The 27,122-nt window shown below is 44.1% G+C and overlaps 1 protein-coding gene across 9 annotated transcripts in view; it reads right to left on the minus strand.

Moving 5' to 3' along the window:
* Positions 1-27,122, minus strand: part of TSPAN4 (tetraspanin 4) — a 375,697-nt gene that overhangs the window by 259,754 nt on the left and 88,821 nt on the right. For 5 of the 9 annotated variants that reach the window (XM_066610292.1, XM_066610268.1, XM_066610277.1 and 2 more), the window contains exon 2: positions 21,988-22,067. In XM_066610292.1, the coding sequence (XP_066466389.1) occupies positions 21,988-22,050 (63 nt within the window). In that variant the 5' untranslated portion in view covers positions 22,051-22,067. The other 4 variants (XM_066610251.1, XM_066610259.1, XM_066610311.1 and 1 more) reach the window with 3 other exon arrangements.

A 27,122-nucleotide genomic window follows, 5' to 3' on the forward strand; every position in this document is an offset into this window, starting at 1 on the left:
AAGATGAACATAATGTGCTATTGTACCATAAAATAGTGAGCACCATCCATAATTTAAAAGCACAGTGTCAGCTCCTTATTTAATACCAAAGGCATCTGCTAAGATATTCTCAGGTCATCTTTCAGGCATCTAATTAGTTAGCTCCCCTCTGCTGAAGTGTGATAGATGAGATATTTGCTGTGTATGTTAATCAGGTCTCCCTGACATGTACTCTTAGGACTGCAAGGAAAGTCAGTGGTCAGCTAACCCAACATACAGAAGCAAATCATAACTCTATGGTTTCAATAGATAAATCAAACATTCTATTCTCCAACAGCAGGCAACTGTTTTCCCTTTTTTTTCCAGTGCTGCCAAATGGGAAGCTGGCAATGAGATGAATGCCTGGATATACAGTCCTTCAGTGAGAGTTTCCTTCTTCTGACACTAGGAATGCAGATCCTTGCAGGTTCACAAGATCAGAGCTTCTAAACTTTTACAGAGCTTTTTGTGTCTGCATCTTTAACTAGAAGCTGGGTCAGCTTGACAGTGCCTGTTTTCAGACAATGTTCCATGGATTGGGGGATCACAAATGAGTGTTGTGCCTTCATGCTCCCATCTCCCTTTCCCACGGAATTTAGCTAATGATGTGAGCCAAGAGCTCTCACTAAATGCTAACCAAAGGAATGTCATTTTTTGCCATGTCATGATTTGAAAACCTAGTTTGAGGGTCCAATCATGGGGGATCATGATGAAAACAGGAAGCAGAGATGTTGCCAAAGCACACTATACAAGGGTTTGTAATGCATGCCTCAAATATATGAGCCTTTGGAGCCCTAAATTCTTCTCTGACTCAAATGAAAATTGGAGTAGACACTGGGAAAAGGTGCATTTATCAAGAACCACTTGGGCCTTTTTCATCCTGGCAAGCAGCTATGCCAGCCTCTGTACTAGATCAGAGACAAAGCAAGAGCTCTCCATCCTCTGTCGCCTGATTGCTAAAGTGCTACCACTGATCTGGCCAGGAAAGTGTGGTTTAAAGGAAAGAGGGAAGAGGGGCTGGATAATGAATAGAAGGGGGGGAGGAGTGTCAGTGGTTGAAAGAGGTAGGGGAAACTCACTTAGATCAGACTGGCTCACAAAGAAGTCAAGCTTTTTTTTGTTTTTGAGGGGGGAATAGTTTGGTTTATTTCCAGTCCAATGCTTGCTGGGTTTACACATCACTGGATAAATGAATACATTATAATTATAATTTATTATTACAAATGTCAGGGGTCGAGCCCTTGTCTGACCCCTGCCTTGCCCGGCTGCAGGCGAGGGGCAGAACTGCCTGGCCATAGAGCCGCCACGACCTCTCCAGCTGACCAGGTAAGCTGGGTGGGAGAGACTGCCCCCCCAGGGCTCATCTGACCTGAGCAGTAAGCAAGGCTGGGTCACCATTAACCACCAAAGAGAAGGGAAGCAGGCCAGGGTCAGGGCCCCTTTAAGCCTAGAGAGGGAGGAAGGGGAGGAGCCAAGGGTGTGGCTGGAAAGGATAAAAGCAGGGAGGCCTGTGATGACAGGCAGTTCTGGAGAGGGAAGGCAGGAGACTGGAGCTGGAGCCGGAGCCGGAGCCCCTGCCTGAAGACCAAGGGCCTCAGATCCTGCCTCCAGGGAGGAGGACAAGGGTGTCGTGAACCCCCTCCCCTTGGCTTGGTCTGAGGCTTCCCCTGCAAGGAACCCCAGGGAGGTGGACATCCCACCCAGGAGTCCCAAGACCATCCAGCCGACACTTGGCACCCTGCCGGTTGACGCCCAGAGACTCCCCTTTTTGGGGCACCCCTCACAATAAATTAATAAAGTGAGGGAAGAAAGGAGCACATGCATAGTGTTTATTCATTATCTGTGCCGGTGTCAGGTTGCTGTGGGCTCTGGGGCAAAGCCTGATCCTGAGCCTACCAAACCCTATGGCTACCTCTGTCAATGGGTACTGTGAATTCAGGGGTCAAGCCCTGTGTGTTCTCAGCCCCATCTGATGTTAATCCTGCCCATGATCCTCCAAGCCAAGGACTGCCTAAACCAAAGTCTACTCACGACATAATTTTTTAAAGATACGGCAGTGAAAGTATAAATCACAGGTGTATATAACAGTGCTAAAAAATGGTTAGTACAAAAAAAAAAATAGTTAGAGCTAGGATCTTTGGCACATCATTTCAGGAAACAATTTCTAGGATGGTATAAAGTTTAACAAGGTCCCTCTCACTTAAAAATCCTTCCAACCCAGTTGGGTAGCCAAGAGTACTGCAATCACTAACTCTCAAGGTCCAAAATATAAAACCATCCCACAGGAAAGTGCTTTAGGAAATATTAGATTTTAAAGTGTAATAAAACCTACTCTGTGTTTATCTGTTTTCTGGTTCCCAAGCTTTCAGAATAGTCTGCAGTCACATATTCTCTGTAGTGGAGAAAGCTGGCAAGTTGAATTTTTCAGAATTTAAATAGGAACACTTGAGCTCACAGCCATGCATCACAGGTTGGCTACCAACCCATTCTGTTATGGGTAGAGAAATGGTGGATTCTTATACTTCAGAAATGCCAGGGTGAGTAGACAGAATATGTCACATGCCCTAAGATGCCAAAGAAATAACAGCTTCATTAACACAAAAACAGCCCCATTATTGTAATTCCAGTTTCACCAATGGATGCACTATAGATACGATGCACTGCTATGCCAACATATCCCTAAACGTGGAGCAACTAGTGCTGGCATAAACTCACACACAGGATGAAGATGTGGGAGGGATGTGGGCGGGATGTGGGCAGGATGAGTAGGACTCAACATACACTATATCCCAGTGGTTCTCAAACGTTTTAGCACCAGGTTGTATTTTTTAGAATGACAATCTGTTGATTGTCAGGACCCACCAGAAGTGATGTCATTAACCTGGAAGTGATTTCATGGCCAGAAGTGACATAATCAATTTAGGCTTCAAACCTAAGCCATGATCAACCAAAGGTCACATTACACAGCACACTTGTGCTGTTATTTTGCATAGCTCATGATTCAAACATTCTAGCTTGGAAATTAAAGCAGAACACAGATTCTTCTCCAACCACACAGCCCTCCCCCCTTTCCAAAGTTTCATCTTCTCACCTATTCAGGGCAGAGCACCATGCCCCTCTCCCACCGGAAGCCCACTCTGCCCAGCAGCTCTGTACCCTGTATTTTCAGCTCTGTATTTTCAATGGAAGCTGAACCAGATGCTACGCAACCCACCTGAAATTGGCTGGGGAGCCACATCATGGGTCCTGACCTACAATTTGTGAAACGCTGTATATCCTAAACTCCCTCTGATGATGGACATGCTTCTAAGGTTGGCCAAACACAACCATGATGAGAGAGCTGACTTAGGAATTGAAAAACCCATAGGGAACAATTATTATTAGTAACAGTATTTATATACCGCTTTTCAACGGAAAGTTCACAAAGTGGTTTACAGGCAAAATCAAACAAACAACTAATGGCTCCCTGTCCCAAAAGGGTTCACAATCTTAAAAAAAGCAAAAGAACACCAGCAGACAGCCACTAGAAAAGACAGTACTGGGGTGAGGAGAGCCAGTTACTCTCCCCCTGCTAAATAAAAGAAGAGCACCCACTTAAAAAGTGCCTCTTGGCTGAAAAATTTAACAATATGACACAATGTTTTACACATTCATTCTAGTTCATATATGAAACTGAGTATTAAAAGTTTATTAAGAACAATAAATTAAAAAATATATGTTCAAGTGATGACATAAATACCAAAATAGTAACAAAGGCAAGCCTAATCAAGGCAAGGACTTCATTTCTTATTACAGTTCAGACAACAAGCAAACCATCTTAGCTTTGTTCAGAAAATATTCCCATTTCCAGTGATCAGTGAATGTCCAAGTGGACAGAAAAACTCACACCTGCAAGCAAGGCTGCCTGACGCCAACATGGCTACCAGCCACACTCCTGGGCAGATACATGTTCAACATTTTTAGGATAGGAGCCAAGCCAGTGGCATAGCTGGGGGGGGTCACTGGTACCATGTGGTACCAGGCAGCACTCTGTGGTTCCTCATGAGGGGCAGCAACAGAGTGCTCCCCCCTCACAACCACTGTTGCCTACTCTGGGCACCTGCCCAGAGCATCACTCAGCCAATTGCTCTGACAGCAGCTGTGCAGGGCAGAGCTCTGCCCCTTGCAGCCACTGTCATATGCATGATGCTCTGGGCAGATGCTCAGGAAGTAATTGTGGTGATGCCATCAAGTTACCACAATTACTTCTGGGGCAGCTGGGTGGGGGCAGTATCTGGGGGGTGTGACCCAAATCAGGGAAAGCCCCAGCTACATCACTGGACCAAGCTGTATTTCTGGAAGACTTATGCACATTCTTGGCCACTCCAGCAACTCTAAAAGATAAATTAGACATGAGAGTGGTCTCCTGTGCTTTTTTTCAATCTCTGTCCCCCATCTCCCCCCCCCCAATACTACAGTCTTGATCGGGTTCAGGGTCCCCCATGGCTGTTATTTACAATTTACAACAGTAGATTAAATAATGTATTTAAAGTTATAAATAGTTTGGTCCTAAGAGTTGCAAAGAAGGAAGCAAGTAGGGGAAGAGAAAAACAAAAAGACAATGCACTCTTCAAGGGCAAAATATAGAAGTGCAAGCCTGTGATCATGATTAGTAATATAGATGTGATGTCACAGAATATTCATGAATATTCCAGCTATGCAAAAAAAAGCTGTCTATAGCAGAAATTTTATTAGTAGTATTGGAAAACAGGATGGTAGCAAGAACAAACGGTCAATTTGACTGGGATTCAAATACCACGTAAGCCTCAGGAACAGAAGGAGCTATGGAAAGCAGGTTAAGAGCTGAGTAGGAAGGAGTCCCAGGAGAAAGGGAAATAATGGGGCCAAAAGCTCAGGAGGGATCAGAGCAGTCTGAGGAATCTGAGGAAAGAACAGGTTATGGAGACAGAGGTTCGAAAAAAGAACAGAGAAAACAGTGCTTGGAAGAATAATGAAACTAACAAAAAGAACTGTGGGGAAAACATTTGGCAACTGTTGCAGAACAGAACCATAAATTAGTTTTAGTCTTTGTCCAGAAAAGTGGTTGGTACATCTTAAAACAAAGACAAAAGAATATGCTTGTTCTGGGGAGGGTGACAGAAGTACTAGACAGGGCCAAGGGGGACAGAGAACTAAAAGCAAAGAAACAACAGATCGTTGAGGCATGGCACAACTAAGGGCCAAACTACTTGTTCTAAATAAGTAACATAACGCTGCCAGTTTGTGGGTGGTGATGGTTAGGGAGCAGTCACAGAAGGGAGTATCTAATCCTTTAAAATCACACTATAGTCTCTCAAAAAAACCAAGCCTCCAGAGCCACCAATGGTCCCATTTCTGCCAAGACTTGCAGAAATCCTCCTATCTTAACAACTGTTAAACTTACAGTCCGGACTTGTAAATGACAAGGGTTCTGTAGTCCGTGCCCCCTCTAAAGTCTTCTAAAAAGTAACTAAGCAGAAGCATCATACATGTTATGGGGACAGGCCAACTCCACTATTGCTTAAGCACTATGAGAAGAATTATGCTGTCACAGGAGGGGAGACATGCAAAGCGAGAAAACACAGGGTAACTATATCCCTCCCTCAGGGCTAAACCTTACAGATAAACACTCTTAGGCCTGTAGTAGACAAAGATGATGGAAAGGGGAAGGGCAAGAAATATTAAAACAATTTCACTGTTTAGAACTGTAGGGTCCCACCCCTTGAGGGACCTGGAGCAGGCTTGTTCCACCCACAGGGAAGCCTCACATTGGCTGGAGGGGTTCCAGCACCCTTGTCCTTCTCCCTAGCAGAGCTGCCAAACCTGGCTTAGGAGCAGGAACTGTTCACCTCACAGCTCCCTGCTTCACACTGCCTGCCTCTCATCCCTGGCTTCCCTGTTTTATGGAGCAAGCCCGCCCCCTTTGGCCCCTCCCCTTCCTCCAGGTGGGGCAGAAAAGGCCCTTTCCCGTTCATGGCTTGTTTCCTTCAGTTTGCCTCACCTGTCTGGTTGGGGTGAGCCAACCTTTTTTGACCCCCTCAAGGGCAGGGAAGCTTCCCCACCCTGGGCATTGGGTCCCTACTCCAGGGTAAGTCAGGAGTCAGGGCATCGGGGGGGGGGGGCCCAACAAGAACAGAGCATAGTTTAGACTAGAGAGTTGGTGTGTCCCTTTGATGCAAACTGCCAGAAGCTGTCTCTGCTCTGAAAATCACTGAAAATTTACTTATCGTTTTCATAATGCTGTATGTTCCATTTCCCTCAAATGCCAGGTCCCTGCCCCCTTCAGAGCATGCGGGCTTTAACACTACACAGATGAGGCTGCATTAAACAAGAGTATGTTCAAGAGGTGTAATAACAAACTTCCATAATGCAAGAATTACTGTACTCTCTCATTTTTATGGAAAAATGGATCATTAAGGGTAATTTTATCTGAGTCTGTGGAATGTTATCTCAGATAAATGCAAGTAGAAAGATCTAATTATGACTGCAAAGCTACATCCCCCAATAAACAGCTCCAATATTTAGCATCACAAACATCTTGTTAATGTACCATCTCAGAGTTAGCTGTTAATAGCAGGGCAAACTACACATTACTTACAACTGCATATAAGAAAGCAAGGAGAAAAGGATGTTTTGAGGTAGAAAAACACTGGAAGGGAGGAGGATAGTTAATTCTTCCCCTGCCAGCCTGTTTTCTGCCTGAAGCTCCAGCCCCACTCCCCAGCTGCCTTTACCCCTGCAAGATTCCAGACCCCCATTTGCACAGCAAAGATGAGTGTAGAACACCAGCAGAAGTAAAAGCAGTTGCGTGGTCTGTTTCAGGAGAAAACAGGCTGATAGGGAAAGAATTAAGCAATTGCTCCTCCTTGATCCTTCCCTTGTACAAACACCCTTTATTGAGAGCACTTTACAAGGGGCAACTGGAGCTTCATTACACATGGCTGATGTAATGCGTAGTTGGTCTTAAAAACATAATGGGGCCGCAACCCTAACTACGATAATTTTCCAGGGCTGACATAAGGGCAATGCAACTCCTAGATAAGGGAACAAACATTGCCGTACCTTGGGGAGGCCTCCATGACTGCCCCCCAACTGCAGGATGCAGCACATGCCCCACTGGCACAGCCAGTGCTGGAGAGTTAATTAGGATTGCGCCCTGAGTCACTTAAAAATTAAGGAGAATATTTCAGATATGATAAATGGTTTTCATAAAAGAGGTAGATTCCTTCTGCAACTTGGAGATTCCTTATTTTCAAATAATGCATTGAAAATGATCTTTTAAAATACATGATCCTTCTGAACAACACCTGTAACTATAAGTTGAACTGATTGACATGGGAGCTTTAAGCAAATGAACAACTTTCTCCTATTGACATGCCTCTGTGTGTTTACCTGGAAGTAAGTTCCACTAGTTTCAGTGGGAATAAATCCCTAGTAAGAATGCATAGTAATGTATGGCTGTGAGAGTGGGACCATAAGGAGGGCTGAGCACCGAAGAATAGATGCTTTTGTATTATGGTGTTGGAGAAGACTTTTGAGAGTTCCCTGGACTGCAAGGGGATCAGATCAGTCAACCCTACAGGAAATCAACCCTGACTGTTCACTGGAAGACAGATGATGAGGCTGAAGCTTAAATACTTTGGTAACCTCATGAGAAGGGAGGACTCTTTAGAAAAGACCCTGATGCTGGGAAAAACTGAAGGCAAAAGGAGAAGGGGACGGCAGAGGGTGAGATGGTTAGATAGTGTAACAGAGACAATGAACATGAATTTGGACACACTCTGGAAGTTAGTGGTAGACAGGGGGCCTTGGTGTGCTGTGGTCCATGGGGTCAGGAAGAGTCGGACACGACTTAATGACTGAACAACAACAAAAGAATGCATAGGATTGCAGCCTTAGGGGTCAACTTTGGCTGGATCTTGCTCTACAGACTTACATTTGTGAAACTTTCATCATTATAGGGGGTTTCTTGGGACCCCTTGCATTTTACAGAGCCACATTTTACCCACCTTGTTAGTGGAGGCTGACATTGGCCTCATTACAGGAGGCTGTGTCACCTACTATAAGTAGCAGCAGCTGCCATCAAGAATGACTCTAAGTGTGGCTTGAAACCTGTGAGATAGTGCAGCTTATGCTGGAAATACGTTTTACTTTGCCAAGTCAGTTTGCTATTGCTTTTTTGCTACAAAGCAGCATGTGGAGGGGTCTGTCAGCAGAAGCTGCTTTATGGCAGCCATGAGGTAATCTCTACCGGTGCAACCCTAATCCACTTAGTACCTTGCCTGCTATTCTGACTTGCACTGCGTGCTCACTACTGCTTTCTTCTGCACCCCAAAAGCAGAGCTCCACCAAGACACTCATGAGCTCCACCACCACAACTGGGTAGGGACTCCTCTACTGGCCTTGTTTTTGACGAAGAGACCTTAGTGACTTTATAGAAGAAGCCAGAGCCAGCCCATCCATGACGTTAGCTGAAGTTGATGCCTCAGGCAACATATTGGTGGGGCTGCCCATCTCTGCCTATTTGCCTTCATTGCTCCTCCTCTTCCTTCCAATCTCTGGATTGCAAAAGGAGAGCAGAGACGGAAATGTGGAAAGGACAAGAGTGCTGAGCCAGAACACTGGAAAATGAGAGAAGCAGAGGCTGGCAGATCATCAGTTAAGGGGAGCAGCATTTGGTATGCCACCCCAAGCGTCAGGAAGTCTTGGTTCCTGGAAGGAGCCATGGAAATCTGAGCAAGACATTTCTATCATTAGTTATAACTGTATAGGCATCATAATAATGTCACGGAAGTTTTATGATACTTTCCCCTCAGCTGCAAATGTTGCTTGTTAACAAGTCTGCCAAGTTTACAGGGCCAACATGTTGTTCCATCTGCTCAGTTTGTTGGTTTAAAGTTTCAGTTAATGCAATTTATATTGCTGAAATGAAGTGCAAGTTGGACCCTTTTAAATGATAGTCCTATTGAGACAGTCTTGTTGAATTCAAACAGAGTCATAAATAATAAGCCACAAGCCTGTAGCCTCAGCATATAAATACGTTTAAACATTTCAGTAGATCACATATGCCATGTCTTCTTCCCCTGGACATCACACTACACATTTCTGACTTATGGGATTTTTCATAACTAGGCTAAGGATATCTGATCAAAGTCTGCAGTATCAAAGGCAAGGTTTGGGGTTGCTACCAAGTGTGCTTTTAAACACACATAACATGCACACACGGGAAAATTATTTCATGTGTGACAATCCTGCGTAGCAGCCAATGGCACTACTAAATCGTTCCGCATGGAAGAAAGACGGAGGCAAGCATGAAAGGTGCAAAACCTCAAAATCTGCTTCTCCAGCAAGGGGCAGTCACTCATTAGAATTTTGGAAGAGGCAAGTCTCAGTCGGAGCCAGCCTAATGGGAGAAGGGTGATTGTACTGCCTGTGGACCTAATGCCTCTTGCCATCACTTCTGCTCCTAGAACCATGTTACCGGCCTGGGTCAGGCTCTTCCCTTTGGAGCAGAAGTTCTTGAAAAGAAAAATCTGAATGGCTCACACTGAACTAGAAGTACATGGATACAACAACAACAGAGACTGCTTGTCTAACTGTACTTCTGTTCATCCAGGAGCATATCCCGAGAATGGCCCACACTGCAAACATGTGTAAAATGAGGCTTATGCTCAATTCTTTATCCTCGCAAATAAACAAAAGGGAATTGGGGCGGGTTCCAAATCTCCTATCCCTCCCTACTTGTAAGTAAGGAGAGGTAATCTGGAGTGCAGCAGAGTCCCCCACCCCACAGCACTGGAAGAAACTTGGGGGGACAACTCCTCATTGTGCTCCATTGTTGCACGGGATTTAAAGTTTAAAGGGAATACATCCTTTTAAGTTTTAAATGTCATGTAAATATGGAACAAGGGGAGGGGTAGTGAACTACTTCTTCCTTGTTCAGTACTTAAAGTTTAAAAGGACATGTTCCCTTTAACTCCTGGGCAAGAATAGAGCACAGAGAAGGAAGGGGATGTATTTAGTGAGCAGCACTACATATGCTGTGTGCCAACAAGTCATGTGCTACCTTGGGTACACATACCATAGGTTCACCACCCCTGAGAGTTTGGTGAATTCTGAAAGTTTCATGATGAAAAAACTTAATGAGACTTTGAATCTCTTATCACTTGGAAACAATCAGAGTCATTAAAATGCTTTTTGTACAATGTCTTTCAACTCCTGCCCCTAGTCTAATAGTACTATTTTGAACAGAGTAAATCATCTTTTTTTCAAATTCATACATATCCAGAACATGAAGCCAGGTTTCTACTTTCTATATTTTATCTTCAATATATACCTATTGTAGTTATACAAACACTATAGCATGACTTATGAAACCTGTCACATATCTGTTACTCAGGGCATAATTAGCCTTATGTACATGTGCATATACACAATTACCTTAGGTTACCCCATCAAATGAAGGCGGAGTCAATCGGAAAAATGGTAGAGAAATGTGTAAAAACATCCCTTCCCTTGCACTGCTTCCTCAGCAAAACTCTCCACCACCACAATCCATGGACTGCTTTAACTTTTTTTTTCAATGTGAAAGATTCTTATCACCAGCATCACAGGCTGGTCCACTTGTGGATGACCAAGTGAAACAGCTGCTTTGGGCAGTGGCGGGGAGAAAGAGGCAGGGGTACGTGGCATGCATAGCATACCTGCCTACCACTTTGATGCCCAGCTAGCCGCTCACACTTTGGGACAGCCCCTTTATATCTTCTGCCCAAACAGCAATGATGTGTCTAGCTCCAATCACTAGTTGTTTATCCAACATCAAATGAGAAATAGACCACAGTGTGTGTTTCTGAATTACTTCCATAATGAGGGCGAGGACAGCATAAAACAGTTATCCAGCTTTTTTTGTAGCTGCCCATACATGGATAGACATAACCATTTTTCTCCACAAAATCCAATCTGTTCATATTTGCACACATGCAACTCACCCTAGTATAGGTCTGGTTTATTTCTCCTTCAGGACACAACAGATAATCTCCCGTTTCCTCCACCTCCTCACATTTACCGGCACATTGTGAGAGCAACAGCTTTTCTAAAGGTTTCCATAAAATTAGGGTTAGATTTTTTAAAAAGCAACAGTCCTTGCAAATGTGTCTGCAAATGCCACAACAACGTTTTTCACAGGCAGTTGCTCATTTATTGAATTTGAATTCAGCAGTTCATCTATTAATGAAACAGCTGGAAAAATATGAATAAAGAATGACCGATTTGTCAAAAATGGCTTTTACATTGGCTAAGGTAACTAGACCATTAGTTTCAATAACTGTTGCTCCAGCAAGCAGAATCTCCACCTGGGCAATCACCAGCCAAGTGTCACAGAACTGAATACTGTAACTGAGTAAGAACAACACCTTAGGGCAGAAACACTACCCCTTACCCTAGAGGGCAGGCATCACTTCAGTTTCTTTGGCTGCTGGTCTTTCAGTTGTTCACCTACGCAGAAAGCATATTACAGTTTCCCAATCTTAAACATCAGTAGCTGGCTGGAACTTTTTTTTTCCAAAACAAAGGAACATTTTTGTCCCAGTAGTTCGCGTCATGGGAGAATTTTCAGAAATACTAAGTGCCTTTTCAGGAAATATGAACAACATTGACATTTAGCCCCCAGCTAGGATTGGATGTTGGGAGTATACAGCAGTTTAGTCAACAATGCAAACTGGCTCTGTGCTATGGATCAGCCTGAAGCCATTCTAGCTCTGCCTCTTATGTGCAATAGAACAACACAACCAGCTCAGAAACAGTCCAGACGAACAAAAATTGGGTGTTCTTCCTCCCTTCTGTGCTCTTAGGATAAAACTTTTCTGGCTCCCTTTAGCACCTACGTTACCTAATTTTGCCTTGGCCATCAGCTTTCCCAAGGGAAAAGACTGCTTTTTGGACACAGACTGGGAATGCCTAATGGCTCTGGCTCAGCAGTGCCATCTACTGCTGCATAATAAATTACATACAGGACAGGAGTGCCATTTTTTTTTTCTTCTTCACCTCACTTGCTTGACAATTAGAGCAGGGGTGTCCAAACGTTTTGGCAGGAGGGCCACATCATCTCTCTGACACTGTCTCAGGGGCAAGGAAAAAAAAATAATTAATTTACATTTAAAATTTGAATAAATTTACATAAATGAACATATTAAAGATGGAACTTATATGAATGAATGAAGGTCTCACAATAGCTCAAGGCCTATAAAAAGCTTTGCACAAAGTACAAGCAAGTCTCCAAAGGGCCAGAGACTCTTTGAAGACTAAGGGCTCTCCATGGGCTGGATTGGGTGTCTCTGAGGGCTGTAAATGGTCCCTGGGCCAGGGTTTGGGCACACCTGAATTAGAGGAAAGATCTCAAGGCCAATTCTCACAATCATTTTCTCTCACACATGAGCTGCCACGTTGTGTCAATATAGTGTGTGCATTGAGTGTGCATTGAGCAATACATGGGCTAGTGTGTGTGTGAGGGCTAGTCCACTCACGACATGGCCTGAAAGCTTTGTGTCAAGTGGTGAGTTTGAAAGGGTGGCAAAAAGGTGAATTGTACCCTACACCCAGCAGGAAGAAGGGGCGCCCCTTCCACAGCTGATTCTCTTTCTCCACGTCCCCACCCTTTGGCTGCTTAAGAGCCCAATCCTCCTCAGACGCCAAGATCCAGTTTGAAATGACCCAGAACCACATAGCATGCTCTTTCTCCTGGGTCGTTCTACACAGTACCCAGAGGAAGTGAGAAGCCTGTTCCCCGGTCAGCTGAAGCTGGAGATAAGAGAAAGGCGGCAGGCTCCAGGGCTCGGCTCCTCCTTCCCCAGCCACCTGGGGAGACGGAGCAGGTAGGCATGTGTGTGCTAACCAACATGCAATTTTTAAATTGTTTTGTACAGAATTTCACCTTTACTTTCACTAGCCGATGAAAGTCCATTAGGAGATCTAAGGGTGAAGACAGCGTTGAGGATCCTTGGAAACCTTGCCTTTCAGCAGCTGTTTCACTGTTTGTTTTTATTTCATGTTTTGTCTTAGAAGATCTATAATAATTCCTAGTACAGTATGCATTTATGCCAAGGCATTTTTTTCTTCCATCTGTCGGGGGCCTTTTGGTTATAATCTGATTGTACAAAATAATTGTTATTTTTTTTGTCAAGGTGAGCTATACCCCAAATATACATAACAGCAGCAGGCCCCAGTAATGAACATCTCCTCTCTAATGTAATTTTAATAGGTTTCCTTCCCACATGAGGTCTCTCGGGAAATCAGAGATGTCTCTTTGCCTCCACCCAGTGGTCATGTTCTGGGGGAGCGCAGTGTCATTGCACTCCTCCAAGAATACATTATCCATTCAACATCCAGCCAGTTATCGGTTTTCAGATTAAACTGCCCCTCCAGTTAAGCACACATTGGATTGCCTTTACTTTTGGAGGCTTTTCCTTTTCCAGAGATGAAGGAGCTCGACTGTGACCTTTTGACACAAATCTTAATAAGGGCAGCAGTCTGGCATGCCATCTTAAGAGATGCAAAAGGACAAAATCCCTCCAAATCTATTCATTCTACTTGCTCTCCAGAGGTAAATGTGGACCAGACAAGTTGCTTTGGTTAGCATACCGTGATCTACATGAGATTCACTCACTCGTTCATTCTAGTGGGACATCACTTTTGTAGCGTCTGCTTACCCTACTTGCCCAGATCCAATCCCCAGATAGTATGTACAAGGTAAGGTAGGTTATATTATCCCCAGAGTCAGCACTACATGTGACACAAATCAATATCCTCTAGCTGACAGGGTAAGGGAACAAGCAACTGTTATTTGTGACCAATAAGATGACTGTTATTATTATGGGCAGGATAATAAAAGGGCTGCCTGAACATTGCAAAGGTCCCAGTTGAAGTGCAATGCATCTCTTTGAGCTCTGACATATTGGATGGATGGACAGACATGCACATACGTGCTTGTGTGAATCCTGCCAAGTGGAGGCTGGATTAGTGCCAAGGGCAAGTTTTATTGTCATTGCAAAAGTGTCCACAACACCTTTCCTTTTCCCAAAGACATGAACTGGGGGAGGCATTTTTATGAGAGAAAGTAAAGGAGTGCCTCCTGAAGCCTAAATTTGCTCTCCCCCCCCCCATGACTTAAACCACTGAGAACTGAGCTGCCCCATCTTTGTAACTCAGGGTCCAATCCTATACAGTGCAGGCCAGCTCCTAGTGCCTGTGCTCCACTGGTGCTAGCCCAGCACTGGTCAGCGCTGGGTTTGCACCAAGCGAGCACTGGAGTTCCACTGTTTTGTGGTCATAAGGACTGCCAGAGAGCAGAGAGGTAGATGGGGGCATGGGGGAAGGAGGCATTCCGGGGTGGGGGGAGGCATGTGAAGGGTGGGGAGAGGGCAGGGAGGAGGCGTGTTGGGGGACGGAGTGGGGTGGGAGGGAGGTGGGACTCTGTTTTGGGCTGCCAGTCTGACACAGAGGCTCAAAATTGTACGCCGAGAGTCAAGGTTGAATTGAGTAGCCCCATTGTGGGGCTACTCAGGTTATCCAGGGGAAGGAAACAAAAGTCCCCTTCTCCCGAGGAGCCGTCTGCACTGCCAGTGGAGCATGCAGGATAAAGCATCAGCCATTTTCAGCACTGCTGAAGCCCTGGGTACCAGGAGCGCAGAATTGGGTTGTCCATCTCATTGGGTTGCCCATCTGTCGTCTGTTTCTTGATCGTACTAGAATGTGATGGACTATTGGGAACTACTGAAATCCTGAAACCAATCTACTCTTATATTTGCAATCTACTTCTTAGCTGATGTTATGATAGTTTGTACTGTATAAACAAAGAATGCTTTCCAAAGATTCAGCAATACATAGTTTTAATAAGCCTGTCTAGACCTATCAACCATATTTCTTGTTACACTGCAAATTCTGGAAAACAGAGAAACAGTGGCATTGTGTAGCTTAATATTTGGACCTTCATGTGGTTAGTGTGCTACTGAATAATTACAATGAAAAAGATTTTCATGAAAAAGACAGATGGGTCTAAAGGTTTTACACTTATCCGCTATATCCCCTAAATGGACAGCAGGTGGCACTATACAAGATCAAAAGAAACACATGCGTGAAGCCAATTCTGTTTGATTATAATTTACACCAGTTCCCTCACTAGGTAGCAATAAATTCTGCTGTGTCACCAAAGGATGATGTTCAGGGAACTGGCAATAAACTCAGATTTGCCACTGAGTGGATGTTGTTCAGGGCCCTGCAGTCTGTCCAAGATTTCCTACCAGTGCACCACATAACACACGTCTGCAAATACTTGTCACATTTACAATCTGCAATTTTAGACACTCATTACAAAAAACATTATACTCGTACTTTAAAAATGTTTTTAAAGGTTGACATGTAAAGAACTAAGTTAGGCATACTCTAGGACTGGGCATACCTACTGGAATTTTTGAACAGCAGGCACTCAGGCCCTAAGAAAATATGCTCTTAAAAGTCTCCTCTGCTTCTCTGTGCCATGTGGTATATGTGTCTCATGCTCAAAACACAAGTTCAAAGCCCTCTTTGGTGCAGAGAACTAGTTGCACAGTTCTTTGGGTCTTGGTCATAGTGCATGAGGTGGCCCTTGATGGACATATTTGGTAGATAAATATAACTATACTAGTTCCATAGGAAAAAGCTGAGGACAAGCAGAGTATGTTCAATTGGCCCACATGGCTGTTTTATAAGTCACAGCTGCCCTGACAATGTCAGTTGGTTTGTCCAGGTGGTATTGTCAACACTGATTGGCAGTAGCTCTCCAAAGTTTCAGACAAGGAATTTTTTCTTTGCCCTACATGGAGATGCCAGAGACAAAACTGGGATTCTGCATGCTAAGCACGTGTGCTACCACTAAGCCATGGCCCTTTCCCAATACAACAAACTTTCAAACTTGTTTCCAAATAAAAGAAGAGGCAAAGCAAGTTCTTACAAGTGTGGTTTATAGCGCTGATCACTGGAGACACTGTGAGAACAAAGGCAATCTAGCCTGCAGATACAGTGAGGGGACTGCTAGCATCTTAAACTGCATGCCTTTTAAACTTAGGGAAAGAGATATGTCTCTGCTGCTGACCCCAATCCTAAGCATTTGTACCACTGTATTTGCCTGCAACACAGATTCAAATGTCTTGTAATGCTGCATTAATGACCCTGCCCTTGCATAGCTATCAGTCTTTTGTCACCTTTAGCATCTCTCTCTCTCTCCCCCACCCGTGTCTGTGTCTGTGTCTGTGTCTGTGTGAGTAAGTGATTTAAACTGAGAACCTTCTAATCTACACAATGCCATTTCTGCTGACAAGTTCCTTCTTGGTTGAAACACTGAATGACAATAGCATTTCTTTTTGCCCCCCAGGCTTAAACATGTCCCAATCTTCAGGAAACTCTTCTGGTCTTCCCTGAGCAAGCCTGGATACTAATATTTCCAAGGTCAGGTTCTTTGCATGCAGGCCGTAATTAGCCTTGTTTTGCCTATCTGGTTCCTTCTTCTCTGACCACAGTTTATCTTCTTCAGTCTGTTTCTTTATCATCCTGCCATGTCCCTGCATCCTACTTCCAGACTCCTTGGATGAATATTTTGGCTCGCACACACTAGCTTTAACAGCAGTGACCATGTTTTCAGTTATCCTTGGTGGAGGATGCTTTGACCTTCTGTCCAGTTGATCCTGGGCTTTGTACCTGCTGCTCCAGCTGCCCTCAAACTAGCATTAACAGACCGTGTCCACAAACTGACAATACATTTCTATTTTACTTGTTTCATTTCAAAGGGCTTTAACCTATATGCTCTCTGAAGGCTTGACATCTCTCTGTATCCAAATGAGAAAATGCCTATAAATCCCATGCAGTTCTGAAATACACATACCTGTGCACACGCACATGCATGCATGTGCATAGCAATTAAATGTTTCCACATCATAAATACTACAAATCCCATGATCCAATGCACTGTAACTGGACCTGCCAAATTCTGATGAAGATTTGAAAAATAGTATGTATTCCATGTTTCCTGTAGATTTCTCCAGGAAAATTCAAAGCAGATCTAACATAGCTAATAAGCAAGTACTAGGAACCTCAAAAATGAATTGTTCTCTGAAAATAAGATACAAAATTGTTATAATGGTACTGCACAGAGGCATTCCTGAAGGGGGGAAGCAGTAAGTTCCTTCAGCCACCGAGATGCCTGTGTAAAGTGGTCCCTCCCCCTTGGCTTCCAAAACGTTCCGGAAAGCGAGAGCAAAGTAGAGGAGACGCCATTGCTTTCTCAACTGAGGCTGGCTTGGAAGCCGAGGGGAAGGGACTGCTTTACACAGGCATCCCAGATCCTGAAGAAACTGCTTTGGCCCCCACTCCCCAGCAGCGCCTCTGGTACTGCAGAAAGATATTTGGAGAAAATATATATGTTAAATGGAAAAATCAGTACAGTTTCCAGTGATGGCCCTACAGTTCTAGGTAAAATAACTTTATTAAAGGAAACAGGCAGGAGGTTATAAAACAGGCATTTATAAATGGGCAGGAGGTCTGGTCTAGAGGGTAGAGCCTCCGTCTGCCTGAAGATAACATCCACAAGGTCACCAGTTCGAGGTCACCGGCACCGTGCGACCTTGAAGCAGCTGACAAGCTGAAGCCGAGCTATTCCATCTGCTCTGAGCGTGGGAGGATGGAGGCTAGAATGTGAAGCCAGATCGGAATGAAACACCTGAATGTAGTGGTTCTTGAAAGAAAGAACCTTCTTTCAAATGTAAAAATCCCTATTTAATAAGGGATTTAAATAAAGCCTGCCTATGTAAACCGCCTTGAATAAAGTCTTGAATAAAGACCAAGAAAGGCAGTATATAAATACCTGTTGTTGTTGTTGTTGTTGTTATTATTAAACATCATTTATGACCACACGTTATCGGTGGCCCTTGATTGTCCCCTTCTCCAATTTATACAGTTGTGCTGGCTGAGAAGAGACTACTAGTTCTCCACTTTCAATCAACCCCTTCTTCTCTATCCACTCTTTTCAGGGCTTTTAAGGGTTTTTTACTACCATTCTATACCACAACAGCTACTCTGCTAGCTGCTCTTTTCCCACACACATCAGTTTGTATGCCTGGGTCTGATCACATTAGGAAAATGAAAAAAAAAAAAACCCTTTAAAACATCATGGGATATTATAATCTGCTCCAGGCATTACAGAGAAGTTTTATTTTGAGGAACTCTCTTAACAAAGATCCTTTTGGCTTCCAGATTTTGCTGTTATCTGGAACAAGTTCTCATCCCATTCTCTCTCACATCTCTTTGAACCCCACTGCTTCACTCCACTGTTCCCCTTTGACAGTTCAAGAACATATATACCCCTCATTCCTGTGGACATTTTTCTGATCCTTGTTGGTTATACACACAAGAAGAGGAGCAGTTAGGGCAGGGGTGTCAAACATAAGGGCTGTGGGCTGAATGCAGGCCCCGGAAGCCCCATTATAATTGCTCTCCCAGCTTGATTGGGCTCTCTCATATCTTGAAAATATGACTAAGACTGGCACTTTTTCCCTTCTGTCATTTGCAGCTAATGAGTTTCTAAATTAGAACAAAGTGCTTATTTTGGGCCATCATCTGTTTAATGATGTCACTTTCTGCTTAATGATGTCATTTCCAATCCTCAGCAGCCACCATGTATGCTAACTTTGGCCCTCTGCATGAAACTTTGGCCCTCTGCATTAGGGTGTCCAATTCTGGAAAAAGAGCAAGGTTGTATAGGCAAGAGCCTATTGCTTGTATAGTTTTTAAAGGAAGAGAGAGTTAGGGATTTTGTCATGGATCAGGAAAACACGAGTACAGTATCATTTCGGATTTGAGTATGGAAGCTAAGAGTTTCACAGCCAAGCAAAAGGCTTGTTCTTGGACATTTCATAGCTGACCCAGCAACCTTATTAACACAGGTCAAACAGTCATCTCTTTCAGAAAAAGTGATTTCTCATATACAATGTGGAACATGAAAGGGATGCCCGCAAACTCACCCCTAAGGCAACCAAAAGTAGAACTATTAAAATGGGGCAAGGATAAGCATCCCTACTGGGCTGAAGATGCTACTTCTGTCTGAGTAAAGAAGATAATGGCCACCTGAAGGAAAACAGGTTGGTTTGGCAAACACGAAGAATGTATCATTTATACCCCACAAGTCTTCACTAGAGGTAAATGTAGAATAGCTTACAATTAAAACAAACATATCTCCAGAAAGTATTCCTGACAAGGAGTGTACTTAAGATCACAAGATATTTTTAGATATTTAAACACTGAGCATGGAAAACATGAATGGCCAATTTCATACATCCATGTATCAATCATCCATGTATCATACATCCACAATCATAAGTAGATAAGTGAACATTTCTAATGATTGTGGGCACACGTCAACTGTAGACTAGTATGAGCAATAATCAGCTCAACTGTAGACAAGTACAAGTCATCATTGCTTATGTGCTCTCCTAAGCAAGTCCTCCTGGGACACAAAGAGCCCATGCCTCTGGCACCTGACTGACCAAGACCTTGAGAAGAAGCAGATGCAAGGAAAACAAATATCTCTCTCCCACTTTCAAAAAGACCCAGTAGCAATGACATTGTGGAATATTAACAAAACAATTGTTTGTTTTCTGATTGAACACACAGTGGACCCTCAATTTAATGGACCTGGATTTAAAAGACTTCTGAAACCACAGACATTTTCTCCTTCATTAAAAACTAGTCATATACATTTTGTGCATGCACATTTTCATTGACTTCAGTGCATTCAGATTTAACACACTTTCAGCATCAATAGACATCTCATTCTCCCTAATATTCAGTTAAATCAAATGCTCACTGTACACATGTGTTATAAGCAGTGATTCCTTTTTAAAAGAAATGCAAATACAGTGCTGCACATTGACAAAATAGAATAAGCACAAAGAGAATGTACTTTGAAGTTCTGGCTGTGCATCATTTTTAAGGAAACCTATTCATGCCACCTCTCTTAGTTTCTTATGCATATGAATTCCAGCTGGCTGGTTAAGCTATAAACTCAGAAAGAGCAAAGTCTTGGAAGAAGCAGAGAGCTTAAAAGGGCAATAAAGAGCCAAAGAGTCCCCATGTTTTCAGGAAGCTTTGGGGTAAGTTGAGATAAACACTTGGGGATATTTAGGACCCCCAGCAGTGTGAGAGAATCAGGAGCTAGAAAGCAGACTGATCAGGTGGATGCATTCTGTCAGCTTATCTGAAGCTTCAACGAAGTTCTTCTTGTGTTTTAGAATTTACCTTAGGAACTGAGCCAACACTGCATATACATAACCTTGCTTTGGAACTAGCAAGGAGCATTTTGAAAAGGTAAGGATTGGTGAGTCAAGCCAGCCCTGACCTTTTAAAAGTAGCTGGCAAGCCGACCTATGTTCCCCATTGCACCCCACCTGGTCATAGTTCATGCTTTCTCCCCATCTCATCCTTTAACTTTCTCTCCAGATTGTACAAAATGTCTGCTTATGGAAAGAGGAGGGGAGCAAAGGCTTGGGAAGGGGGATGCCACTGCAGATTTTTCTGCCCTTTAACAGCATTCAGAATAAAAGTAATGAGAGATAGTGCTGGATAGATCTTCTTCTGGCACAGAATATACTATATTAGAAATGCTATACAGATGCAACAGCTAAAGTAAACCTCACTTTCCACACGCTCACCCATCTGTACAAAGGCAAATGGACTGCATAAATGAGTTATCAAACTGAATCATGCTCCCCTTCAACAGAAGACAGTAATCCTAGTTGCTTTTGCCAAAACTGCAAAGATCTTCTAAAAAAAAGTTGATCAGGACTATATCATGTTTCCCTTCAACACAGTAATAGGCTAAATGGAAGCAAAATTCCTTTCTGATCTGGATATTCAGATACATTATATCCATACAGGTGATGGCATATCACAGAGTTGGAAGTTACTTATCTAGATGTGCAATACACATTCTGTCCTGCAAGTCTAAACATGTGAAGGAAAGTCGCCCTTCGCTGCATAAACCAGATGCTAGCCTGCTAACCTACTTTATTCCAGCTGCAGTACCACTATCGATGACACCGTCTGGCATAGAGGGACATCTCATCACATGCACTCCTATGATGTACATATTGATTCAGATAATTCCAGGTCACGGAACAACAACATCTGCTAACCCAATACTTCATACCAAGAATCACCTTGAAAAAAAAAGGCATTCCAGTATAAATGCAGTTGAACTGTGCTTTGAGCTCAGCTTAATGACCCTGCAGAGCAATTAATCACATTGTTAAGTTTGGGCACCCATACAAGTTTTAGGTGGAACAATGACAGGGTCCGGGTGTGCGTTCTCAGGCTCCATAAACTTCACATCTAAATGCGCACGCATCTTAAGATTAATGAAAAACATGCAAAAAAGTTAACAAATACTTTTACTGACTAAATAAACAATAACACACATTAGTGCCTGTATAGCTCTCTTACTGCAGAATAGCTCATCAAGTAACTTAAGTAATGAAAGTAAAATTAGACTGAAAGCTATTCTACACATGATGAAGAAGGAAGTGGTAGAGTAAGGTGGTAAAGTCTGGACTGTACCACTTCAGACTGAAGGCAGGGTTTCCATATTTTTTGAATGCTCCCCAGTACAAATAGCTTCCTGCATGTAGTAAACTAGCAAATAAAAGAGAGTGTTATGCTAAACCTTTCTCCCTGGTGAGCTAGTTTATCACATGGAGCATTTTTTAAAAAGCTAAATATTCAAATACATGGAATCCTACCTACGAGGTGAAGTGGTACGGTCAAGAATTCTGCCATCTCAGTCTTTTCCCCAGAAGTTTGGAGAAAACCAACCAACCATCTTTAGACCTCATGAGTCAATGAAGAAAAAATTGCAGGCTCAGAAAACATACTCACCCAGAAGAGAAGGTTGAAGACAAACATGAGGTACTTAATGCACTGCAGGCAGTTGTGAGCCATGCTGCACCTCTTCAGTTCTAGAAGAAAAATAAAGGAGAGATCCAAGTAAAAGACCACATACTTGTTCCCCTTGGGGGATGTGTACTTAGCCTTGGTGGCCTTTGGGCCTGGGTTGGTGTGGAATCCAAAAAAAGAGTTGCTTGCAGCCCCAAACTGGCCGCCATACATGCTGCTGTAGCGGCGGAAAGCGCCATTTGGTAAACTGTAATCCTTGCTGTCCAAAGACGGGCTCCTGTGATAGGTTGATTCATCCGTGCTAGACCTGCGCATGGCGACGTCAAAAGTGTTCCACAATTGTGACTGACCGCAAATTTGGAGGTTTTATTTTATTTGTGAGGGGCAGCTTGTGGTTTCTTATTTGGTTTCTCCTCACCTTCCCCCCTACTGTTTTGTGTCAGCTGTTCTTTTGCCTGTCATCCTGTCAAAGAGTAACGTGTGCTGCAAAAGCTGACTGGAGTCTGCTCAGCCAGGAGTTAGGAAACAACGTGCTTACTTGTTGAGAAGTCTCTCCTGCATTGAAAACATCCCCTGTGGCGTCACTCTCTCCCCCTCCTCCACCATCAGAAAGGGAAAGAAGAAAAAAGACAGAGAGGTTGCACCCAAATAAATTATTTTGCTTTGGTTAGAAGAACAAGTGTGATCTTTCTTTTTTTATCCCATGTGCCATAGAAAAGCTGGACTCCACATTGCCACTCCAAAAAGAAAAAAGAGAGAGAGAGAAAGGAATGCTGCACAGAGCCAAGGCTACAATCAGAGATTATCCAAAAGGCAAGCAGCTCCCGTGCCCCGTTCTTCTTGGCCACATTGCTATGCCCAAAAATGCGCAGCTCACTTTAATAATCTCCCCGTCTCCCTTGCACAGAGGAAGCCTATCACCGGTAGCTCATTCACAGCGCTGTCACTCCGCTGAGATTCCAATCCAGTCATGCTTTCTCTGTGCTGCTAACACAGTCACAGCTCTCTGGTCCATTCCTGCATCTGAAGCGAGAGACAGGGCGAAAGACGCTTTTCTTACTGTATCTCATGAATGCCTGCTCAGCACTCTCTCCGGCTCGTGCCCCCTCCCCAGCCAATCACATTTACTCTCACAATACACTACTGCACCCCCCATCACCTTCTTTAAAATAAAAACCTCCCCTTGGCTTCTTCACAGCAAATCCCACTCAAGCTGCTTTTAACCAATCAGTGCTCAGGTGGAAGAAATGCTGTATGTGTCTTAAATTTAACCGGATTTACTCCCCTGGGTAATTGCAATCTCACTCTGTCCTGGCTACAGAGGTGCATGGGGTGGGATTGTAATCATCCCGGCTGCCACTGGCTCTTTGAATTTATTGTCTCTTTAGCAAGGAGTCCTGGAATTTACAGATGTTTGACATGTAATCATCCCCAAAAGCAGGGAGCATATTAGTCCTGTACAAGATGTTTGTTTATGTAAGACAAACTCCTAAGCTTTCTTTGCTTCTCCCCCCCCCCCCCCGCCAATCTTATCTGACATGTCTGGGCTGCTGCAGTGATTCCCTACTGTGGGGATTTCTATGCTTTACTTTTTCACTGTTCTGATTTGACATGTCATTCATTTGATTGTACAGCTGAGTTTGTTTCTACCTCAGTTCCCCTTCACAGCAGGTTCCCAGCACTCCCAACGTGGTGCCACAGCACACAGTCAAACACACAGAAAACCAATCCTGGAAAGAACAGGTATCTTCCCATTCTCATGCAAGGCATCCTATGTTAAAAGCCAGACATTAGAGACTGCAGGCAGGACTGCAAGCGTCCACCATTTATGCTGGTTCACAATAATTTCTATCAGCCAGATGGATGGTTACTGGGTTGGGAGAGGCTACTCAGGGAAAGTGCACTATGGCTACACTCCTATACACACTTAGCTGAGAGCAAGTCCCACTGAACTCAGCGTGACTTGCTTCTGAGCAGACATGCACAGGCTTGGGTTGTAAGAGGGTCTGGTGTGGATACATGCTCTCTATGTATATCTAAGAAGGAATGTTACTATCACTGAGTGCCCTGGACAGCCTCTCCACTTAGGGAGCCCCCATCCACACCATTAAACAGGCCACAGCGGCTCAATTTCATTCACCACCTAAATTCAGCTAGCAATATTAGCCTTCTTGAAGAGGAAATATTATTGCGTGGCCACAGCTCTGGCAAATGTTCTCTGGAGACAGAAAAACATAAGCCACTGGAGTCGGCAATACTGCAAACAGTTCTCTGTGCCCCAGTTTTTCCACACAAGAATGTGGGAGGAACAATCCACTCACGTTTTCTACTTTGCCTTTTTAAAAGACAACACTTCAGCCAAGGTGTTTCAATTGCACTATGTGCATCATGAATGCTGTTTTTCATCCCACTTTATGCAAGTCCACTACGTCAGCATTGGAGCCATGCCTTTGCCAATCAGTCTGCAGATACACTTTTCTTTCAGCTAGGAAGGACCCTTGTTTCAATTCCAAACACAGCAGTCAGGTGACTGGCACTGAATATGCACAGACCATAGCTCAGTGGCATATTGATGCCTCTCAGGACCCAGAAGCACTCTCATGATGCAAGCTGTACATGAAATATATCAAGAGGGACAGGCTGACTGGTTTGCAATTTAAACACTTTGCTGCAGAAAGAAAATACACAGGATGAAAGCAGACCTTCTGCCTGAATCATCTTTCTTGGGAAAATATACACGGACCATCCTGCTCAATTAAACAGCAAAAATGAAGGAAGAGAAATGGATGTTATTGTAAAGAATCCTTGGTAAGGTCAGCTCTGCAAGTCATCCAGTTGCCTGAACTATAAGAAATTTATGGTGTAATCCTAACTGTGCCCTAGGCCGCTGCAAGTCCCTTGCACCGGCCCAGGAGGGTCACAAACATGCTGTAAAATATGTTTGCACCTTCTCAGGAGCCAGCTGGGCTGGTGCAGGGATGCTGTGGCACTGGCCCACGGAGGCTGCATCCAGCCTCCATGCCCATGTGGGGAGGGAGGGTTGCGTCAGCTGAGCTCAGCCGACACAGGAGTCTGGGGAGTAGGTGGGAAGGACGTGTTCTGAGGCAGGGGGAGGGCAGGAGGAGGCAGTCCCAGGGACCAGTAGGCAGCGGGAAGTGGGGCTGGGACCCAGCAGTTATGCTGAATCTCAACCCCATTCCCTGAGCAACGTGGAGTGGCTTGAAGCCGCTCCGTTCTCCTAGGACTTGTGCCACCTCCTGAGGTGGCGCAAGTCTGAGGGGCCGTGGTGGCTTACCCAGGGGTAAGGAGAAGAGATTTCCCTTCCCTCCAGCTGAGCCACTTCTGGCCCCAATCTTTCATTGGATACAGTGCAGGCCTCCTGTCCTGCCTGTTCCCTGTGCAAGATAGGATTGTGCTGTTATAAAAATGACAGGCAATTATCGGCTCTCTCTGTATCTAATCCACACGGGCATACCGTGGATATTCATACAGAGTGACTTCTGTACATATGCCACCTTTAAAGAATATGCTAGCGAGTACTTGCGGGGGTGGGGCAGGAGTAGGGGTTGGCCCTAACAGCGCTGCAATGATCACAGTACTGCGGGGACCCTTGGACATTCACATGTACCTGGGAGTGTCCTGCAGCCTCCCAGGGGGTCCTGGAGTTTGCAGTTGCATCCACAACTCTCCCCGCTGCTGCAATGAGATCCATTCTGATCTTGGAGCTCACTTCACTTTGCATAAAGTGAGCTCCAAGATCAGCTCATTGCAGCTGCATGGACAGTCATGGATGGACAGTCATGGATGCGGCTGCAAGCCTCCAGGACCCACTGGGAGACTGCAGGACACCTCCAGGTACAGGGGAATGCCCAAGGTTCCCCACAGTGCTGCAATCACTGTGGCACTTTCAGGGACCATTCAAGGGCCACTCCCCTTAAGGAGTGCCAGATAGAAATACTGCACAGAGCAATGAGGAAGATACCCAACAGGTATTCTTCAGTGCAAGTACAGATCTCAATTCAAGTTGTGGTTGCTTAAAATTCTGAGTTATACAAGTTTAAATAACTGACAGTCATCTATGGGTGACTAGCACTTCAACCACCAGGAGTTCTCTCCCTCTGTGAATGGAAGGAGCATTCCATTCATGCAAGTGGTCCCTGTGCGAGCTGAATGCTCCTCCAAGTCACTTAGGAAGTTTGGTTTGCAGAGGGGACTTCTGACAGTGGAAATACTAGTTGAGAAACCACCCAACATCCTGCTTACTATATGGACAAAAAAAGACCCACAGGAGTCTCATAGTTAAGGAAAACCACATGGGCAAACATGCACTTATTCCATGGGAAACAGCTATTTCCGTATGGGTTTTTGCACAATTTGGTCTAGGCCTAACAAGGAAGTAAGGGGTCAGGATGTATACGCAGTGTGAATTTGGAGTGGTCAGTTCCAGATTGAGTCAGATTAGATCAGGGAGGCCTGAGTTCAAATCCATGCTCAGACATGAAGCCTGTTTGGGCCTGTCACCATCTCTAAGTCTAACCCACCTCATGGAGGTAGGAAGTCCTAGATGGAAAGAAGGTAGAAAGACAACATGGAGGGGAAGTCCTGAGTTCCCTAGAAGAATGGTGGGAGAAAACCGTTATAGTAATTCCCCATTAAATTTGTTAGCATTTCAGCAAAACAATCTAGTTACCATACATTTAGCTCATTTCTGCCCAGACCACAGGTGTACATATCTGATCCCTGTTGCATATATGCAATGTTGGGCATAAATGGCTTAGGCTTAAAGAAGTCAGAATTTCCCTCTGTATTCAGAAGCAAAGACATGGTATCTTTTTAAGTTACTGGCAGGGAGAGTCATTATTTCTGATGAGAGACAAGTAGCTCTTGCAAATGACCCCTCATGAAGCAAAAGTCCTGTTCTCATACTAATATCAATACTAAAAAAAGAACAATGGCTCAGATGTATTGAGCAAACCAATTTCTGTTCAAGAGTCTCTTTGTCAGACATTTCTATGCTTCTTCAGCCACCAGTTTCATATGCTGGCTATTGCGCATGCAGAGGCATCCTCTAACCTGTGAGATCAGCAGAGGTTCAAAGCAGCAACAATTCAAATATA

This window comes from Tiliqua scincoides, chromosome 1 (genome assembly GCF_035046505.1).
Source record: "Tiliqua scincoides isolate rTilSci1 chromosome 1, rTilSci1.hap2, whole genome shotgun sequence".
In the NCBI taxonomy this organism is placed as follows: Eukaryota; Metazoa; Chordata; class Lepidosauria; order Squamata; family Scincidae; genus Tiliqua; species Tiliqua scincoides.